The sequence below is a fragment of the Oryx dammah genome, unplaced genomic scaffold (assembly GCF_014754425.2).
Source record: "Oryx dammah isolate SB20612 unplaced genomic scaffold, SCBI_Odam_1.1 HiC_scaffold_29, whole genome shotgun sequence".
Taxonomy (NCBI): Eukaryota; Metazoa; Chordata; class Mammalia; order Artiodactyla; family Bovidae; genus Oryx; species Oryx dammah.
In genome coordinates this window covers 67,984,284-68,006,682 of record NW_024070213.1, presented here as the reverse complement: position 1 = coordinate 68,006,682, position 22,399 = coordinate 67,984,284, and the positions used below count along the sequence as shown (strand labels likewise).

At 39.3% G+C, this 22,399-nt stretch overlaps 1 protein-coding gene across 2 annotated transcripts in view; it reads right to left on the bottom strand.

Moving 5' to 3' along the window:
- Positions 1-22,399, bottom strand: part of SRGAP1 (SLIT-ROBO Rho GTPase activating protein 1) — a 295,760-nt gene that overhangs the window by 31,600 nt on the left and 241,761 nt on the right. Inside the window, exons 11-15 of one of the 2 annotated variants that reach the window (XM_040233367.1) lie at positions 18,736-18,763; positions 14,285-14,387; positions 10,619-10,679; positions 10,391-10,468; positions 8,190-8,324 (exon numbers count right to left, since the gene is read on the bottom strand). In XM_040233367.1, the coding sequence (XP_040089301.1) occupies positions 8,190-8,324; positions 10,391-10,468; positions 10,619-10,679; positions 14,285-14,387; positions 18,736-18,763 (405 nt within the window). Of the gene's footprint in view, positions 1-8,189; positions 8,325-10,390; positions 10,469-10,618; positions 10,680-13,743; positions 13,778-14,284; positions 14,388-18,735; positions 18,764-22,399 lie in introns of both variants that reach the window. The other variant, XM_040233368.1, reaches the window with a different exon arrangement.

Here is a 22,399-nt window from a genome sequence, read left to right as displayed (position 1 = left end):
TCAAAAAAAGATCATATATTGTATAATTTCATTTATATGAAATAGGCAGAATAGGTAAATACACAGAGATACGAAGTAGATTAGTGGTTGTCTAGGGCTGAGGGTGATGGTGGTTATGAGTGTTTGCTAACTGGGATTTCTTTTTGGAGTCATGAAAATGTTCTAAAATTGATTTTGGTGATTTTCCTAATCCTGTGAATATACTAAAAACCACTGATTTGTACATGTTAATGGATAAATTGATGTATGAGAATTGTCTCTCAATAAGCTGCTTTAAAAATATATAGGAAAATGTGCTATTTGCAGAGACATGAATGGACCTAAGGACTGTCATACAAAATGAAGAAAGAAAAACAAATATTGTATATTAATGCATATATGCAGAATCTATAAAAATGGTTCAGGCGAACCTATATGCAAAGCAGAAATAGAGACAGATGTAGAGAACAAAAGTATGGAAGCCAAGGGGGGAAGAGGGGATGAGACAGACTGGGAGGTTAGGATTGACATACATACACTGCTGGGTATAAAAGAGATAACTAATGAGAACCACTGTGTAGCACAGGGAACTCTACCCAGTACCCTTTGGCGGCCTAAATGGGGAGAGAGTCTAAAAACAGAGGGGATGCGTGTATGCGTATGGCTGATGTGCTTTGCTGTACAGCAGAAAACGCCCCCAGGCTGTAAAGCAACTATGCTTGCATGTGCGCTCGGTCGTCTCTGACTCTGCAACTTTTCTGGATTGCAGCCTGCCAGGCTCCTCTGTCCATGGGACTCTCCAGGCAAGATTACTGGAGTGGGTTGCCATTTCTTCCTCCAGGGGATCTTCCCGACCCAAGGATCAAACTCATGTGGCCTGCTTCTCCTGAACTGCAGGCAGATTCTTTACCACTGAGCTATTTTGGGAAAGCCTCAAAGCAACTATATTCCAATAAAAAAAATTTTAAGAAATACATAGGTGTATATATATTGATATATCTGGGAAAATATTAAAAAGGTTAATATTATCTTTGTGCGTAAGAATTCTAGATTTGTTTTACTCATTTTCTAATTTTTCTATAGTAATCACACATTAGTTGCATATTAAACAATTATTTTTAAAAAGCAGTGATTGGCTATTGGATGATTTTAAGGAATTATTATTTTTTAAGGTATGAAAATGGTTTTGTGACAATGGATTAAAGACAATCTCTAACAAGCAGTGCTGGGAAAACTGGTCAGCCACTTGTAAAAGAATGAAACTAGAACACTTTCTAATACCATACACAAAAATAAACTCAAAATGCATTAAAGATCTAAACATAAGACCAGAAACTATAAAACTCCTAGAGGAGAACATAAGCAAAACACTCTCCGACATACATCACAGCAGAATCTTCTATGACCCACCTCCCAGAATATTGGAAATAAAAGCAAAAGTAAACAAATGAGACCTAATTAAACTCAAAAGCATCTGCACAACAAAGGAAACTATAAGCAAGGTGAAAAGACAGCCTTCTGAATGGGAGAAAATAATAGCAAATGAAGCAACTGACAAAACAACTAATCTCAAAAATATACAAGCAACTCCTGTAGCTCAATTCCAGAAAAATAAACGACCCAATCAAAAAATGGGCCAAAGAACTAAATAGACATTTCTCCAAAGAAAACATACAGATGGCTAACAAACACATGAAAAGATGCTCAACATCACTCATTATCAGAGAAATGCAAATCAAAACCACAATGAGGTACCGTTTCACGCCAGTCAGATGGCTGTGATCCAAAAGTCTACAAGCAATAAATGCTGGAGAGGGAGTGGAGAAAAGGGAACCTTCTTACACTGTTGGTGGGAATGCAAACTAGTACAGCCACTATGGAGAACAGTGTGGAGATTCCTTAAAAAACTGGAAATAGAACTGCCTTATGACCCAGCAATCCACTGTTGGGCATACACACCGAGGAAACCAGAAATGAAAGAGACACGTGTACCCCAATGTTCACTGCAGCACTCTTTATAATAGCCAGGACATGGAAACAACCTAGATGTCCATCAGCAGATGAATGGATAAGAAAGCTGTGGTACATATACACAATGGAGTATCACTCAGCCATTAAAAAGGATTCATTTGAATCAGTTCTAATGAGGTGGATGAAACTGGAGCCTATTATGCAGAGTGAAGTAAGCCAGAAAGAAAACCACCAATACAGTATACTAATGCATATATATGGAATTTAGAAAGATGGTAACGATAACCTTGTATGCGAGATAGCAAAAGAGACACAGATGTATAGAAAAGTCTTTTGGACTCTGTGGGAGACAGAGAGGGAGAGGGTGGGATGATTTGGGAGAATGGCATTGAAACATGTATTATATCATATATGAAACAATTCGCCAGTCCAGGTTCGATGCATGACACTGGATGCTTGGGGCTGGTGCACTGGGATGACCTAGAGGGATGGTACGGGGAGGGAGGAGGGAGGGGGGTTCAGGATGGGGAACATGTGTATACCTGTGGCGGATTCATGTTGATGTATGGCAAAACCAATACAATATTGTAAAGTAATTAATCTCCAACTGAAATAAATAAATTTATATATATATATATATATAATAAGAATTTGATCTTAAAAAAAAAAAGAAAAGAAAATCGTTTTGTGGCTATGTTGCATAAAAAAAGAAGCACCATCTCCCAGAGATACACACACCCAGATGAAACAATCTGATGTCAGGGGGATGGTACAAAAGCAATGTATGTGGGACAAATCTGGCTAACACAGGGAAACTGTTAAAGCAAGGCAATTATATTATTTATACGTGAATATATGTTTATGTATCCTCTTGTAGACGTCTGGAGTTTTCTACAATAAATAAGTCAAAAAGAAGGCAGGTTACAAATGGGACAGTCTAGTTCTACTTCGGCTTTTTACAAACAGTGTGTGTGCACATGACTATGCGTAAGGGTCAGAATGTGTACACACACACCACTGATTCTCTTCGGGTAGTGGCGTAGTGGCATTATGGGGGAGTACTCTATGTGCTTTTTACATACCATGTTTTCTATAATGACTAAATGTTGGTTTTGTTGTTGTTGTTCAGTTGCTAAGTTGTGTCTGACTCTTTGTGACCCCATGGACTGCAGCATACCAGGCCTCCCTGTCCTTCACTACCTTCTGGAGGTTGCTCAAACTCATGTCCATTGAGGCAATGATGCCATCTAATCGTCTTATCCTCTGTCGCCTCATAGGTAAAAAAAAAAACACAAAACACCCTCCTAAAAAAAGATGTTTCCTTTTGTAAAACCAGTCCCCTAAATAACAGCACATAACAAAGTACAAATGCTTCTTCTGGGCTCACAGCCCTGAAGCAGCCAGGGAAGACCATGAATTGCTTGAACAACTCTACTAGAACAAGTCACTTGGATCTTTGCTCTAGGGAACCTCAGAGCCATAGTACACGGACATTCCAGAAGCTGCCCAGACTGTGTGGGTATGATCTGGAGCAGTCACAAAACCATTCACAAAGTGGATGGTTGTTTTAAAACAAACAAACAAAAAAACCCTTGGGTGAGAAATGGAGACGCTAGCAAGTTTATTTCAAATTTAGTTTGCCTTTGATGTCTTTATCCAGATAAGTAATTTTGGGAATGAAAAGTGCACACTGGGGAAAAAAAAAGAGAGAGAGAATGCTAAGACAAGTTTTCTTTTACTACATTTGCAAGCTTCCAGAGAATATGGTATTTAGAGGCATATGAATAGCACAATAACTCACCCCCACACACACAATCTTTCCAGAAACAACTCAAAAATAGGTAAGCAAAAGGTAGCAGGTGTTCCAGAGACTTATCTAAACTCTTAGAAAAGATGAAGAGGGAAAAACTCTTAGAATAAAAGATGAAAAGGGAAGTTTTTCTATACAAATATCACATGAAATTACTTTAATAGAGAAAACAAAATCCAATTAAGGCGATACTAGGAGATGACACGGATAACAGCAATCGATCTCCATGAGACCACTCTCCACTAACATTCCTAAGTCTTTTGCTTCTATCGCAAACTTAGACTGAATTTATTTGTGAATAAATATCTTATCTCTTCTAGTATATTTTAAATCTCCTGAATGCAAAAGTCAAGTCTTTGAATCCTGAGAAAGTTTTGCGACACTGTAGGCAATAATCATCAAGAGTCTGTAATATTAATGGAAGGATATAATAATGAATGACATACCATGTTCAAATAATTTATTGAAAATCCAGGAAAAATACAGGTATATCATGGTCACATTGGTAAGAGAAAATGCTTGCTTAAAGATAAATCAATAATAACCAGGAATCCCCTTTTAAATAGATTAGATGTTGGAAGAAATGGGGTTGCTATACATGGTGCCATTAAGTGTTTTTGAAAAACATTCCATTATGCAAAATTATGCACTAAAAATAACAGGACTTACGAGGAAACCACTGCACAACATCTAAGAATCTGTAACTAGAGAACCAACAAAAACATTAACAACACTACTTAAATTACTGGCATAGTTAAATCTACTGGTGTGTGCACCTAGCAACCGTAGCAGCCTTAGTCGCCAGGGGCTCCCGCTTCTTTGAGATGTTGGTCCTATGGGTATTCATTGCCAATAGAGACTATTTTCATACAAATTAGCCCAAGGATTATTAATCCATTTTTCATTAATCCATTGTTTAAATACAGGGGGAAATGTCTTTGCAGGTTCTTTATGCGCCCCTGTAGCATTTTATGTAAGGCATTCTTTGCAATAAAAGATATTTCTGTAGATTTTCCATTTTTTCCCTTTATGATCCTCTTATTTTGCTTCACATCTACTTGTAAGAAAGCTTGTCTTTGATTGTAATACATTTACTGTATTGGGAAAAATCATGCTGGAACCAACACAATGTCTGGGTTAAACTAACATCATTTCTAAATGTTTCTGAAATAACTATAGCAAAGAAACACATGTTTTGAACAGGTAAGACTGGTAACTGGCTAACCCAGGTATTGGTCTATGTGACCTGAGTTTGCAGTAGGAGTAACTGTGACGTTTGCAAAGATGACAACATATACTGCACTGTGTGTTGTGAGCAACATATACTGAGGCTCACTGTGTGCCAGGCATGATGCTAGAAACACTTAGTACGGATCGTCTCCTTTTGCTTCACACAGACTCTATGAAGTAGATAAAGAAATACATATTTAAAAAGATTAAATATTGATCTCTGCCCAAGGTTACAAAGCTGCTAAGTGGTGAAGCTAGGATTCGAATCTAGATCTTTCTGCCTCCAGGGCTTCAGCTTTTCATAATGAAATAGTATTTCTCATTCAATGAAACTGTGATGTGAATCCGCAATAGTAACTGACAATGGAGCCCAGCAGTCTTTACCCAGCTGGTATGTGTAAACATAAATGTGGATGATCTATGCATCTAGAAGACCACTGAACAGTAGAGAGTGCTTATAATTTTTTGCAGATATAAACTTTCTGGCTAGGCTGGTGAGGAAAATCTTTGCACATGGCCAAAGGGGAATTCCAGAAGTGTGACAGTGCCTTCTCAGTTCTTTCCAGCTGGGTCAGAAGCTGCTGTGATGACTCAAGCTACGTGAGGGCCATGGAATGGACACACAGGCGCACTTCTGAATTCCACACAAGCATCAGACTGTTCAGGGTGGGGGTGGAGGTAATTATGATCGGGGAATTCCTACTCAATGAGATCTAGGACTTTAGGCATGCGTGCCAACAAAATGATTTTGGGGGAGGGGACCTCCCTGTTAGTCTAGTGGTTAAGAATCTGCCTTCCAATGCAGGGGACACTGGTTTGACCCCTGGTCAGGGAATTGAGAAGGAAATGGCAACCCACTCCAGTGTTCTTGCCTGGAGAATCCCAGGGACGGGGGAGCCTGGTGGGCTGCCGTCTACGGGGTCACACAGAGCTGGACACGACTGAAGTGACTTAGCAGCAGCAGCAGCAGCAGGGAACTGAGATCTCAAATGCCTTGGAGCAAGAAAGTCAACACTCCATAACTGAAGAGTCCGTGTGCCACGGCCACAGGGCCCATGTGCTCTGGAGTTTGTGTACCATAACTAGAGAACCCGTGCACCACAACTAGAGGGAGCGAGCCATGCTTTGCAACGAAGAGCCTGCACACTACAATAAAAGATCCCATAAGCCACAACTAAAACCTGATACAGTCAAAAATATAAACGAATATTTAAAAATGATTTTGGTAGAATGTTGACTCCTAATTTAAATTCTATTTAACTATGCATTATGCACTCATCATATGTCTGGCATTAACTATGGCCAAGTGTTTGGGCTACAGAACATAATAATCCATCAAGACCTCACACGCCCGTGGAGCTGAATGTAGGCATTACCTTGAACAGATTCCATGCCAGGCACTCTTCTTGGCATTTCATATGTATCAACTCATTTCATCCTTACAACCCTATGATATATAGACTGATGTTCTCCTGATTTTATAGATGAAACTAAGGTACAGAGAGGTTAAAAAACTTGCTGGTGAGCAATGTGGACCTAGGATATGGACCTAGGCTGTTAGAGTGTAGAACCTATGTTCTTAGCCTCTTCCTACTAGCCTTCTTCCTCTTACTAGTTCTTCCTCTTCTTACTAGCCTCTTCTCTAGTAGAGGGACACACAGAGTGGTTAAAAAATTGCAATGTGGGGCTTTAAGAAAAATTACAGACAGAGGTACACAATGGAACATTAGTAGAGGAGAAAGTGACTAATGCTGCCTCAGGTGCTAGGGGGGATGGCAGTTTGGGAGGAGTGCCAGTTCAGCACATCCTTCCCTGTGGATGTCAAATGGCCATGAGGGACAGCAGATATAGCAGCACCAGCAAAGGCATGGAGGTGGAAAATGGTCCAGCATGTCTGCAGGTTGCTATCATTGAAACAAAGTCAACTGAGCAGGTGGCAGGAGATGAGTGCACAAAAGGAGAGAGATCAGATGGAGGAAGAAGTTTATACTATGAACTGGCCATACCAAGGAGTCTGTTTTCAGGCGGAAAATAATGAAATAGATTCTAAATGGGTGGGGAGAGGCGGGAGGCGGTGACTCAATTTGCCCTCTGAACCTAGGCTTTTGACTCCAACAGCTTAGGTCCAAATCCTAGGTCCAGCTTGCTCAAAGGAAGTTTCTTAACCTCTCCGCACCTCAGTTTCATCACCTATAAAATCAGGAGAACATCGATCCATCAATCACAGGGCTGTGAGAATGAATGAGTTCATACATGTAAAGTGCCAAGAGGAGTGCCTGGCATGAAGCAAAAGGAAAAAGGCAAGAGGGCCAAACATAGGAGGAGGATCTCCCAGTGAGAAACCAAAGTACTGGCGACGGGGAAGGGGAAGGGAGGGTGAGTGGAGAGATTTTCTGAGGTCACTCGGACTTGCTGATCCAGGTGGGTAGTGGGGGGGATGGGGGAGGAGGTTTGTTCATTAGAGTAAAGCCTGATTCTCACAAAAGCCCTCACTGTGTAATTGAGGTTAGTTCAACAGCCTTGCCTGGGAACGTGGACTTAAAGAGACACTGAGTTTACAGACATATGGGATGTGGCCCCTTCCCAGTATTATTATTTTCACCTTCTTCCCTATAGTGTCAAGAGCCCCCTACCTCCTGAAGAAAAAGCAATGCTTTGCTCTGCTGATTATGGGTTTCATAATACATCATACATGCTCCCAGAGCCACTCTGCCTATTAGCTGGGGATGCCCACTGACAGATAATTACCACCTATGTATTACAGTGTTCCTGCACTGTAATAGTGATCATTTATCTCCTTTTACCTTTTTTTCCCAAGTAACAAAGATGGTGGAAAAGACCAAGAGCCAAAAGCCAAAAAACAGTTAACATTTCCATGCTTACAGCTTCCGCCTAGCCTTCAGTGAGTTGGCATCTGTTTCTCTGCTCTGTCCCAGCTACTAAGTGGGAAGCTCTTGGGCTCTATGGAACCTGGGTAATGTTCAGAAGCAAAGCCCACTCAGCGAAGGGCGAGGCCACAGCTGGGTGGATGAGTCACGGTGGATCCAAGACAAGTGGTCTCAGAAATTTGGTGGTGATGGGGTGATGGATGGGGAGGAAGATAAAGGGCTGCTGCCTTTTCCAGGAAATTGGTTAGTCAAATAACGCTGGTGGGGAAAGAATTGAGGAAAACAAACAGACAATAACATAGCCCACTTACTGACACAAGAAATCAGATCATTAAATCTTTCCTTAGGAAAGAGGGGGTTTTCCAGCCCACGGAAGTAGAGCTTTAGAACGCCAGCAACTGAGTTAATATCACGGTTACTCTGGTCATCAGCCAAAGGGTTTTCACCTAAAAAAAACCCCAACAAATTAGTTACATGCACATTGCTTCTCTTTTTATTTCTGAACAAAAATATGTTTCTATACTCACACACATTTCTATATATACATGTATCTTTTAATTACATGCTACTAAAATTAAAATAATTGGTTTAGATATTCTACCCCATGATTAACCTAAAAATAGTTGGCCAAAATAAGGCTTTTTTTATGTCATATGCTACCAAATAATCTCTTACAAATTACCTAAAAACTTAAAAATAAAATATTGTGGGATTTATAATTGGACCCAACTTTTTTTTTTTAAAAGCTAAAATCTGTAATCTTAGTTTGACATGAATTCAAATACTACATTCTCTGTCTTGTATCCTACTGGGGAAAAAGAAACAACATAGGTCTGTCTGGCTATGCTGTATGGATCAGGAAAATTTATCAGAAATATTATAGGACTCAACTAATTGTGAATACCTACATTCAATACCATTAAATAAGTGTTTCTCAAAGTGAATGGTGGTGTTCATAGCACATTTGAAAGTTGACTTCAGCAGTAGGAGATTTTGAAATCAGACAGGAATTTGAAAACGTACCCTTAACAGTACCAAAGAACGTGTATAAAAAGTGGGAAATTTATATATCACAAACATGAAATTACATTATTCTTTATGGTGGGTGCTTTTAAAATATTAGGTAACTGACCTGACTAGTCCACGTTCCTGAGAACTAAACTGAAATAGAATTCTTAAGAAGTCCAACATCATGTGTGTCCTTAAATCAAACTCCTTTTTTTATTTATAAGTCAGCTCTTCTAAAGTTCACAAAAGTTGTACACCGCATTTTAACTTTTCTTTGCCTCTTGGGGCAGTTTATTTTCAGAGACTTGTGGTTCCTTTTTCTCTGTTTCTAGGGCAGGAAATCACTGAACATGAATTCACCAAAACAATTTTTTTTTTCGCCCACCGTGAGAAAGCCTCACTCAAAGAGATCACAAACAAACAACAAATACCAGGGGACTGCCCAAGGAAAAGTAAGAAAACCATTTCTGCCTACAATGGCACAGGAACCTGATGCTTTACTAGATTTCAATTTATCTTGAATATGGTCCATGTAAGTGACTTGGATACTTAGCTCTTGAGGGTAGACTCCTCTGCTCTATACATCATATCACTCAGAGGATTTGGAAGAGGAAAAACAATCTGGCTCCAAGTTGACCTCTTCAACCATGGTTTCAAACTTGGCTTTGTACCAAGTCTGAGTCAGGACAAACGGGACCAAGAGAGGTGGCCCTGTCTCCAACCCATGATGTCCCTCCCTCTGCATCCTTGGCTTGACTTTCAGGCAAGGGCAGGAAGGTGCAGATGTATCCAAAAGTAGACATAAGACAAATCATTTTAATAGGAGAGCATTATGAGCTAAGAACCACCACTTAAGAGTTAAGCACTTTCATGGCTTATATCTATTTCTCACACCAATCCTAGAATTTTGCAGATGAGGAAACTGAGGCCAAAGTAAGAGATTAGTCACTTGACCCAAATCACACAATTAGTGAATGCAGAAGTGTGATTTGATTCTAGGTCTGCCCGATACTCATCATAATGTGCTAATGAGCAGTTTAGGAGGACTTATTTGACAGTCAGTTGGGATCAAGAATAAGGCACCAACTAAGGTCACAGGGAAGGAGTCTGGAGATGGCAATAAGAGGAAGGAGAGTTCCTGACAAAGGGAGTAGACACGAAGCTTGGACGAGTCACCTCAAACACCTGCTATGCAGACCACAGGTGTTCTTGCCACTTTTCTAGAACCCTTTCATGAGCCACCTGTGACAGCGTGCTGAGGATTACCAATGCTGGTCCTAAACCAAGGATACAAAACTCATATGCTTTTCTAGACTTGATAACAAAGCCTTATGATTTTGGCTTCATTTCTCAGCTATTCTAAATAGATTCTTAATTCAACATCCAAAAAGAAATAAATGCAGAGAAAGGTTTTAAAGACATATAGGATGAGTATGCCATTTTTCTCTACAGAAAATGATGACTTTTTAACAAAGTTTGCTTATAGGTACAGACGTGCAATTACCTCTCTCAAATGAGTTTTTAATATCATTGACTTCCACCTGGGAACCAGACACTCTGAAAATCCCCTGATGCTGAAGACCTAAAGATAATAGAAGGAAAAGAGCATGAGAGTCCATCACATCCTCCAGGTCCCCTTTTTTCCAACCATTAAGTATTTAAAGGAAAGACACATTTACTGCAAGACTCCTAGTAATTGTTTAAGGTAAGAATACTGCAGTTTAGGGCTTACCATAGAGATTTATGAACCGAATACAGCTTTCCACAATGAGGGGGATGATCTGTCCCGAGTCCTGGGTCAAGAGATGGAAACCCGTTAACAGCAGAGCAGAGGCACAAATCACACATAACATTCAAGCTTCCAGTTAAGGAATGCATTTCATTCATTTAGATGATCGTTTCCAAACACACTCCCTCTAAAATATTCTTCAAGGGCCAAATATAAAATTATATACGACCAAGGTATATTTCAGTTCTGAGGCAAACCAAAGTAAATACGTTAAAGGCAATTCTGTTTCAGCTCACTCTGCTATGCCTAAGGATGTCATAGCTAATTCACCTTTTCTATTTGCATGTAGGCTCACATACCAAAATGAATTATGTAAATCACTTATATTTAAAGAGGTTACTTACACAAGTAATTAATCTAATGGACCTAAAAAGAGCTCAGTATATTCTAACTGTAGCATCTTAGGACTGACTGACTTTACTAGTCAACAAACACAACCGTTCAGCCATCTCAGGATCCTCTCTGAAGCACCCCCCCCCCCCCACCGAGAATCCACTATCTAGATGATGAGTTATAAAGGGTTTCTGTGTTCCCAGATGCATAATACGAGAATCGCCTTATAGCTGCTCATAATGTGTCACGTATTTATTAAGTTTGCATCAGACCTGACTTACCCTCTAAAGACTTTTCATTGTTATTTTTTCATGTTTTAAGGATGGAGAAAAAAGCTGGCACCAATGTGCACCCCATTAGATCTTGTTTTCTTAGAAGGAAGATTTCTTGGCCTTCTTTCTCTACATCTTGTAATACAGGCATCGCACTCTACTGAACAAATGTGAATTCTGCAAATGTGTTAAGACATGTAAAGGATGACCAATGAGATGAAGGAGCTGCTGAGGCCACAGGTAAATATGTATCAATGCCATGCACTCCACGGAGTTAAAGAAGGTTACTGGCTATGGAGTTATTTTTCATCTACTTTTCAGACTCTGCTCTTTCAGGAATTAGAGCTTTGAAGGAAGTATGAAGGTTTCAAATGATTAGCTGAAATTAGGTACTAATTCATGGGGAATTTCATTCTGCAACACAAGAAGAATTTGGTTGTCTCAATATGTTAGAACTATTAAGGATCCACTAACCTTTCCAATTAAGAAACAGTGGAAGGAGTGGGAATAGACTGTAGTCCAGCAATCTAACGTTTTACTGTTCCTAGAATGGGTAATATACTTCTTGAGGGAGAGTTTCATTTTCAGTTTTAAGACAATATAAACAGTGTATAAACCAGTTAATGGCTCAATTACTTCTGGAGCCTGCATTAAGTTTCTCTAATTAGGCACTTTGTTTCAGGAGCATAAACTTTATTAATTTCTTAAAGAAGATCCTGAAGAATAAAAATGCTTTTTTAATGTGAACTAGTTGGCTCAAGAATGGCCATATTATCAAAACTTACTGACTATGAGAGGGGATTTTTCTTTAGGATACGTTTATTTCAGGCGATTTAACCTTTATATGAACAATTCCTGTAATACTGTAATCTAGAAGAGCAACAAATATTTAAATGTAAATGATGAAAGGAGACTATTAGTTGGCAACCTGGCTGAACTTAGTATTAAAACAAAAAGGGAAACCAAGAATAAAAGGTTATTAAAAGAAAAATGTTTGCACTAAGAAAGTTCTAAATAGAAATGTCTTAGGTTTTCATGTTATTTTAAAAAGATTTTCATCTTTACTCAGCTGATTGCTAATCCTTCAGCTATCATTAGTATTTCATTTCATATAATGAATTTTGGAGTCAAGAAATAATGAATGTGCATGTTTTAATTTAATTTCATGGATGCCAGATGCTTTGGTAGAGAATTTTTTACAGGAAGGGAAGCAATGGGCTATGCTCCACTGACCATTCAAACGAATCTCTTTGTGTCTCAGTTTCCCCATGGGAAATAGAGGAAAAATAGTTTTTCCCTTGTTGTGTTACAGTGATATTGTGGGGCTCTCAACTGACTGAGCACTTTTCAAAAGTGTAGAGGTCACGATACCTGCTGCTTCACTGCTAGGACCAAAGATTCTTTAACCCTCTATCTGGAATGAAGAGGAGCTTACAGAAGCCAATCTTCCATGCTAAGCAGGTTGCTCCTCCTTTTATACCTAAATTTGGTTTCCTTTAACTATTATTAATAAAAAATCTTTCAAAAACATAGTATGTGCCTTTGTATGATCTTAAGCAGTCATTCTTATACTGTGTTATCAAATATTTGATGGAATCGTACAGCTACCTCCTCGAGCTGTTCTATATTCTCCTTCTCTGCCAGGCCATCAGCTGCACATCTCAGCGCTTTCATTTGATCGTTCCCTTCTCTCCATCTAATTTGCCCCTGTTTGGAAGCCCTGGGCTGGGAAACCAGATAATCAAATTTGACAATAATTTTATATTAAATTAGAGCCAATAAGGCTCTTCTGGGTTTAAGGCTAATAGCAACAGACTCGTGATTGCTCTTTAGGTTGGCCAGTGGCTTTCACTCAGTTCCAGGGTTAGGATTCACTTTTAAAGGTTGCCGGAGGCTTTACATTTCTTCATGTATGTATGTTTGTATGTGTCTATCTATCCATATACATGCACACACACATATTTTGTAATCATTAGTGTACATATTCAATAAAAGATCTGTCTTTAAAGACAGTAAGACACTGTAACATGTCATTAAGGGAGGTCACCAGTGACGTAGTTTCCTATATAAATTCAGTCTTCGGAAACACTGCTTCCTAGGTCGTTCTCCTCTATTTTGTATAATTTACATGAGGGTCCAATATCCAGTATTAAATGTGCACCTGGTATTTAATATTGACTCTTATCAAACATATACAAAATTTGGTATATTTGCCAAATACATAATGTAAAACCTAAGCATTTATCCAGTTTTACTAGAGGACTACTCCCCTTAAAATCAGTGTTTGATTTCTATAATTCTTTCCTAAGTATAACCTATTTATAAACCGGTCTAATTTCCAACTGCAAACACTTTTCTTTTAAAGACCTTAAAAAATCCAGTTAAAGCCAAGCATGACTGTGATTTGAAAATGGTATCAAGAGTGAAAGAGGCTGTGCCCGCGACTTCCCTCGAGCACAGTACCTGGTGTCTCGCGTGTGAATTCCTTCGTCCTCGGCTAGAAGCATTATCAGAAATACAGGGTGAAAAAGAAGACAGAGTAAACACAGCAGAGATCCAGATACAGACCACAGGGCCTTACAATTTGTCCAATATAATGAATTCCTCAAGTCATGGGAAATCGAAACTTGCTGTGCTTCAAAGCTAGCCTAACAATGGACTTTCAAGATATATTTTGTGCCGTCTCATTTGCATGAGTAGAACTAAAGCATTTTATCAGTTAGCTCTTTTCCTTTTTGTACAAATTATGGCTTTTTTTTTTTTTAAGAAGAGGGCTTTCTCTTTTGCCAGTATAATAATACCCACGTTTATTCCCTCTTCTGAAGGCACTCAAACCAAACAAGTCTTTCCTCTCTGACTTCAGGAAATATTATATTGATTTTCTGGGAAAGCAAAGAGCCCCAGGACAGACTTGGACATAATGACCTGCCTCCTTTTATGAGAGGCTGAGACCATTATAGTAAGAAGCGTGGAGATCAGCCACCCAGATGGCTGGTGCCAGTACCTTGATGAATGTTTCCAAATCCCCATTAAACAACTTAGCATTATACTGTGAGCGGGGTCTGGACTTCCTGTGTTTCTGGGGCTTAGGGGGAACATTTGGAGGCCTAAGGGAGGGAATATAATTACTGAGCATGGCAGAAATCAAACAACAAATGAAACACCCATAGGTCACATCAAAATTACAAGACACAGGAATTCTTGTGTTTCTTCCCCACCCCCACTCCCACCCACGGAGGAAAACAGTCCTTTCCCTTTTCCATTTATTTACTTTGACTTATGCATCAAAACCTATACCAGCTATTTAGTCACAGTATTCTTTTCTTGTAACTGACATTTGTTTGTTTGTTTTAATAATGGTAAGCATCACCAAATGAAACTGCAAGCTCTTTGGTCAAGCATTATAAACCAACACCTGTGTTATTCGACTTGTAAGTCACACAAAAAACACATGCCATAAAAATGAAGACTCTGAAAGATCCCAATATGATAAATTAAACGTAATATTTTTACTTACAATGTAATTCTTCAAGGCAAATAACATTACATCTATTTGATATCCCTCAGGTAGTTAATAGGATTTTATTTTATGTAAAAGAAGCTATTAATGGGTCACAAGTGAAAAACAGAGTTTTGTTTCAAAGCTGCTTCTAGGGGCAGTGGGTCCAGGCTCACAAGAATTATCATTTCTTTAAAAGAAACTAGTTCATCACCTAACTATCTGGAGAGAATTATGATGCACCTGTTTATTCTGTTCTGAACTCTCTCCACCCCCAGTCTACTTGCTGTGACGGACAAGTCAGTCTCTCTGGCATAGGCACATCCAGGGTACCATGTACGATATTTAGAAACCATGCATCATCTTGCTTTGTAACTGGAAAGAGGGAAACTTCTGCCCTCTCCCTTTAGAACAAAGAGAACCAGGATCATATGACTCAACTTCTACAACTCTCTTGCAAGGAATACATGAAGAAGAGACTGAAGACCTTTCTCTGGACATTCCGATTTGAACTCCTTCTTACTTAGAAGGCAGATAAGAGGTAACATGGGCTTGCCTGGTGGCTCAGATGGTAGAGAATCTGCCTGCAGTGCAGGAGACCTGGTTTCGATCCCTGAGATGAGAAGATCTCCTGTAGAAGGGAATGGCAACCCACTCCAGTATTTCTGCCTGGAGAATTCCATGGACGGAGGAGACTGGTGGGCTACAGTCCATGGGATCGCAAAGAGTCGGACACGACTGAGTGACTAACACTTTCACTCTCATGAGGGTATATACCACACTTGGAAATCAGGTAAAGCCCCTTATTAAGCTGCAAACTGTCTAGGAAGAACTTCCTTTTCAGTTCATTAAAGTTCAAAAAGACGAGTTTAAAAACAAAGGCCCAAGAGTTTATGTGGAAGCCTAGCTACCTTCCTAAGATATCACTACAGCAACTGTGATAGCCAGGGGAACAAACTTGCTGATACTGCCTTCCACAGCCAAATCTTAAGACTTTCCAACAGGCGGGCTCATATAACTGATGGGGTGTACAGCAAGCAATGCCTGAAGCTCCATGGTGCTTGAGAGGCTGAAAGGAGCCATTGCAAGTGTCTAGAAGCAAATATGGAAAATTCCTCCAAGTAGAAAGTCATAAACTATCATTGCTGAAATTTCTGAAACTTCGTTTATACACTGAATTCTGTGCCATTCACTGAAGAAAGGATCTGGTGGGTATAAACAAACAAAACAACTGCCCACCAATGAATTTAACCATATGTGCTTGACTTCATCCACTCTTTTCCTTATTTTAGAAGTATTTTAAAATGCATAGCTTATTTTTATTCAAGTATGGTAAGGCCAACAGATCGGAAGACAACGGTCATTGGAAAGACTGTTTCTTACTCAGAGTTCCCAAGAGGTGGGGGCATGCTACGGCATGGTGGTGAGGGGCACATGGGGAAATAGCAGTCAGGAGGAAGAAACAGTGAGGGAAAATGTGAGCCTTTGCTGTGGTTCCCATGGGAAGGAACACGCAAGGCAGGGTAAGCAGGTTTAGGATTGGCTAGTCCTTCAATGCAAGGAGATCTAACCAGTCCATCCTAAAGGAAATCAACCCTGAATATTCACTGGAAGGAGTGATGCTGAAGCTCAAGCTCCAATACTTTGGCCACTTGATGTGAAGAGCCAACTCACTGGAAAAGACCCTAGTACTGGGAAAGCTTGAGGGCAGGAGGAGAAGCGGGGGGACAGAGGATGAGATGACTGGATGGCATCATCGATTCAATGGATATGGTTTGAGCAAATTCCATAAAATAGTGAAGGCCAGGGAAGCCTGATGTGTTGGGGTCACAAAGAGCCAGACACAACTGAGTGACTGAATGACAAGTCCTTGAATGCTTTCGGCGGGCTCTGGGGGATGGGAGCTGTCCCTAGTTGTCTGGCAACTGGCCTTCGGGTGACTGGGGAAGGTAAATAGCGGCCCTACGTATAAAGGCTTGAAAAAGGAGGTGGTTGAGGGTATGGGCTCTGGATTGGTTGCTTTATATACAAAAGGCACACTCGTAAGAAAGCCCTTTACTATCTCTAGGAACTGACTAACCGTTAGAGGGACAGTCCCTCCAGGGTCAGCAAGGCCCCAGGAAGACAAAGCATCAAATACAGAAACTAAAAAAATGTGGTTATTATGACAAGGTCCAATAGAACTTCACATCTGGTGCTATCTGGAGCAGTTGATGAAGCTAAGGGAATAGGAACACAAGCTCATTCTGTTTGGTTAGTTATTTGTGGGACAAGCAAATACTGCAGCTCGAGGCAAAGCCCTGGAGAATTATTCCCGCATCGCTAGGGATGCAGAGTACCTCTGGCTGAGGCTAACAGAGGGACGTCTCGAGTCTTCTACCAAAAGTCTGAAAAGTGCCTCTCCTGATGAATCTAAAGTAGGAAGCAAATGTGAAAATACTAAAGCTGTGAGAGGGACCTGAGGTTAGAATAAACCGTCTGGGAGCTCATCAAGGTACTTCCCATGGCGGAGTTGGCTTGGCAGGCAGACTGGTGTACTGATGGTTCTGGCTTTACTATGTACACGCCAGGTGGACACCAGACTCCACATTCACTCAACATTCGAATTGTATGACTCGTTTTGGTCCTGTGCCTGCCACACAATTTCTGGATAATCTGGCTTTCCATGTAGAATGCCCATGTGGATGAGAGGAAGTACCAGTCAGAAGGATGTGAACATTAAGTCTGCTGTGGTGGTTTAGTTGCTAAGTTGTGTCCAACTCTTGCAGCTCCATGGACTGTAGCCTGCCAGGCTCCTCTGTCCATGGTTTTCTCCAGGCAAGAATACTGGAGTGGGTTACCATTTCCTTCTCCAGGGGGTCTTCCAGTCTGCTGGGCAATTATATTAATAGCAGTCATTGAGAATTTACATATTTGAACTTCTGCCTTTAAAAAGATCTTTTAAAAGGGTACCTTATATGAATTATAATTCATAAACAGGTAAAAGAGTTGATACGTAAAGGAGACATTAACTGTGACACAACTGATATATAACTATGCAGGAGTAATATGCCTCTTTGTTACTGACATAGGGAAGAAAAACTAGTATTTTCATAAAGTTTAGGTAAGTGAGCAGCTATATCTTTCTGGTTGGTTCACCAAGATATAAGAGGGGTTTCCTTTTGAATAAACTACCTAGCAAGAACATCACAGAATCTGAAAATCAACTTGACCATTACTGCAACAGACACACCAGTGTTCTAAATGCCTCCGACCTCAAAGAGAACTCAACTTTAAAGGTGCAATATCTTGTTATGTCAATTAGAATAATTTCTGGCTGTTGCACAAATGTTGGCAGCGAAAAAGAAAAGTTGCCATAAACTTTCCCAAACCCAAATCAGAATCTGCTTCCAAAAAGGCTTTTCCTTCTCAGCAGTAGTTTCAAAAGCCTTCCAAGAATTTATAAAAGGGGGGAAAAAAGGAAGAACAAAAGGAAGTGCAATACTGTACTAGGCATTAAAAGTTAAAATTTTAAAGCAAACCAAACAGGGACTGAGGTAAAATCCAAGAATATTCAACATAGCTCTAGTTTTTATGACATACAGAAGCAAGAAGTAACTAGCCAGACACATAATATTGCTTGTTAATTAAATTACCAAAAGTCTTATCAGACTCTTTTTAGAAATTTAAAGTTCTTTGGATTAGATAAATCAAACCCATTCAATTTCTATCCCCCCCCCTTTTTTTTTAAACTGAGACTACTCATTAAAGAGCTTTACAATTCCAGTGGGAAACCCTCAGATCTGCCAGGGCAAATCTGGTTTCATGAAACCCCGAACACTTCCTGTTACTGTCTTGTCAAGCCCAAACTATCTTCCAAGTTCATTAACAAAATATGTTCATTCTTGCAACATTTAATTGGTTGCTGGTTAAAAGAGAGAAGAGAGAGCAATGAATATGTTAAAATATTTTCCTACCTTGTAGTCATATATTCAGCTCTATGACCTGCAGGAAAGAAAAAAAAAGTCAACTGAATGGAATCAGTGGAATGCATTCGGTAATCTTTTATATCATCTGTCCCTTGATTTATGATGCTGAGTTTATAATAACTCACACATTTTATGGTGGACAGCATGAAGACAGCATATAGACAAAAAATTCAAAGTAAGTATTTCATGAAATCTATACATAAAAGATAAATTCCATAGATTAAAGAAATGTTTCACTTGGCAATCTGAGGCAGGGAGCTTTATTTTTTATTATTATTTTTTAAACAAGAAATAGCTGCTTGATCTTAACTGTAAGTTCAAAGATGAAATACAAATAAAACACAACCAAGATTTCAACATTAGTTATTCCCTCTGTCTTGACTGATAACTGTGCGAGAGAAGCAGGGGGTCACGTAGGGTTAGGAGAACTCAATTTGTTTTAAATTGGTGTTCTTTCGAGAATATGAAATCAGGCAGAGAAGTTGTACTCTACAATCAGAAATGACATTTGCAGATATTAAAGTACAAGGACCTTAAATTACGCTACATTATACCAACTAGTAAGCTAAAAGCCTTTCACAGAATTCCCTGTCATTTAAAACATGAGGTTCTTATACATTCAGGCTTCTTGGTTTGTTTTAAGCAGCTCTCTTTTTGTGGTGCTCTAATAATTTGAGCTAATTTCAAGTCTGAATACGTCTATGGCGGCTGTCCTTTCTTATATTTAGCGTGGAGTAGTGGGAAGGGGTGTGGGAGAGTTGAACCATTCAGCTGGTTTGTTTGCAAAATGATGATATGGTCCTGAAAATGCTTGAAAATACAGCTGGCAGAGAAGTGTCATGTTGCAGCACCAACAGGTGAGACCAGCCCATCAGATCACAATGCAATGATTCCGGCTTGCAGGGCAAGGTCAATACAACAATGGTAGAGAGTGCTGGCTAGCTGGGAACTGTGAATGAATACTCCCAGGCTGCAACAGAATCTTTTACCCTATCATCTGCTTTTGAATAACAAGTAACATAAAGTATTTGGTTAATATCTATTTATTAAATAGGAGGCACCAGTTCATATCAGAGCAAACCTTTCTCAACAAAGATGCAGGCTACTGTAAATCTTGGTAGAATCTATCCTTGGCCAAGACTTGGGGTTGGGGAGTGTGAAAGGGAGATGAATCTGATTTTTTCCTCCACTACGCAGTTCCTTCCTTTTGCTGGCTTTCTGCTATTTTAAAAAGAAAAGATAGATACAGAACTCCAGGAGAATTTATAATAGTTATTCCTAAATGGATGGGAGAGAAGGTCTATGGGAAAGTGGAGAGAGCAGACAGTGAGCTAAGTGTGATGTCCTAGGGGATGGCCTTCAGCAGGAAGTTGGCAGTACAGGGTTACTGCACAGAGAGAAGACAGGGCTGGAGGTTAAGATTTAAGAGCTGCTACTCTTTAGATTGTGTTGGGGCCATGAGAGTGAGCTGAGATCACCCAGGGTGAGTCAGTAGAATGAACAAAGGATTGAGAGCAGAGGAAATAGCTGGCTTATACTATACTGTATTGTCATGTTGCATACTTTATTACAACATAAAAGTATGACATAAAATACATGTATTAGTAAGAACAATAAAAACAGCAATGATGTCTAACATTTATCGACACTGTTCTAAGCACTTTCTGTAGAGTAACACAATTTTTATAACTTTATGAAGTAGGTACTATAATATTGCTAGACTGAACCTATAGAAGACAAGTGACTTGTCCAAGGTCACATGGTCAGTATGTGGTGGGTCTGGCACTAAAGCCCAGGTTTGTTTTAATTCTAGACCCAAGCTCCCAAATATATTGTAAAATGCAAATCTTTTTCTCCCCAGCAAACACTCAGAAAAACCCTAGAAGACAGGTAGAGATATCTGTCTGCCTCATATGGATAAAGCCAAATACAAAATACTGAAGATTTAATAAATTAAATAAATTTTAAAAATAACTTTAATACCTATCAAATTAAAGAGAACCACAGAGGTTAATAACTTCCAAGTGATTTAAAAAGATGCTAATGATAATTAAAAGACGCTTACTCCTTGGAAGAAAAGTTATGACCAACCTAGATAGTATATTCAAAAGCAGAGACATTACTTTGCCGACTAACGTCCCTCTAGTCAAGGCTATGGTTTTTGCTGTGGTCATGTATGGATGTGAGAGTTGGACTGTGAAGAAGGCTGAGCGCGGAAGAATTGATGCTTTTGAACTGTGGTGTTGGAGAAGACTCTTGAGAGTCCCTTGGACTGCAAGGAGATCCAACCAGTCCATTCTGAAGGAGATCAGTCCTGGGATTTCTTTGGAAGGAATGATACTAAAGCTGAAACTCCAGTACTTAGGCCACCTCATGCGAAGAGGTGACTCATTGGAAAAGACTCTGATGCTGGGAGGGATTGGGGGCAGGAAGAGAAGGGGACGACAGAGGGTGAGATGGCTGGATGGCATCACCGACTCGATGGATGTGAGTCTGAGTGAACTCCGGGAGTTGGTGATGGACAGGGAGGCGTGGCGTGCTGCGATTCATGGGGTCGCAAAGAGTCGGACATGGCTGAGCGACTGAACTGAACTGAATGATAATTCCTTAGAAACTAAATGCTTTACAATGTTGAAATTTTACTATTTTTGTTAAAATATCCTAATTGAATAGTCTCTAGATTTAGAAAATGATCAAATATAAAATGGCTTAAAATCATTTTGCTCCATCCATCCATGGTTAATAGTATTTGATAAAAAATTAAAAACCTATAAAAGATATATTCTTATTAATGAATCAAGAGCAAGCTTTGTGAGAACTATCATTCATAGTATAAGCACCACCACCACATCCATTGTTTTTTTCTGCTAATAGTACTCAGTGTGTCCTAACTGATGAATGAGGTTTTATTTTTTAATCAGTATCATCATTAATAGATCAATAACACACAAGCTTAGAAGAAATCTGCTTCCCAGAGAAATGTGAAAGCTTCCAGTGGTCTGAGGATTAGATTTCAATCACTTTCTTTGGAAGGCTACTTAATTATTAAAAACAACAGACAACTCCTTCTTCTACCCCAATAGAAGCATTTGGAGGAAAAATAAAATGACCCAGGATTATCTTGTTCTTGGTACAAACAGCTACTTTGACTACTTTTAAAATTTACTTGAGAATTAGGAAGTGAATTATTTTGCAAGCCCAAATGTATTTTATGTCCACAGAGTAAAAGTGAAAACCAAAATATAATTTGGTGGCAATCTGAGTCCCCAAACTAGATAAAATATTTAAAATGCATGCAGCTCACACTGAATGGAGGCATCTTGGATTTTGTCCCTAATGAATGATTGATAAGGACTTGTGGCGTTACTTTCCAGCCCTTTATCTTCCTTAAAAATACCAACTACTGTAGTACTTTTCTAAAAAAAAAAATTATTCACAATCAGCTTTTCTTTTTAAAGTATATTTGTACTTTGACTCAAAGACAAAGGAGTGAGTGATGATAGTCTATTTAATTCCTATGTCCAGAGCTAAAAACAATATAACATGGAACTCAGTTTTCAGTGTTAGATTATCTATGTTTAGCAAAAATTACACTGATTTTTACAACCTGTTAACTCCAAATGCTGCACTCAAAGAAGTCATGTGAACACCA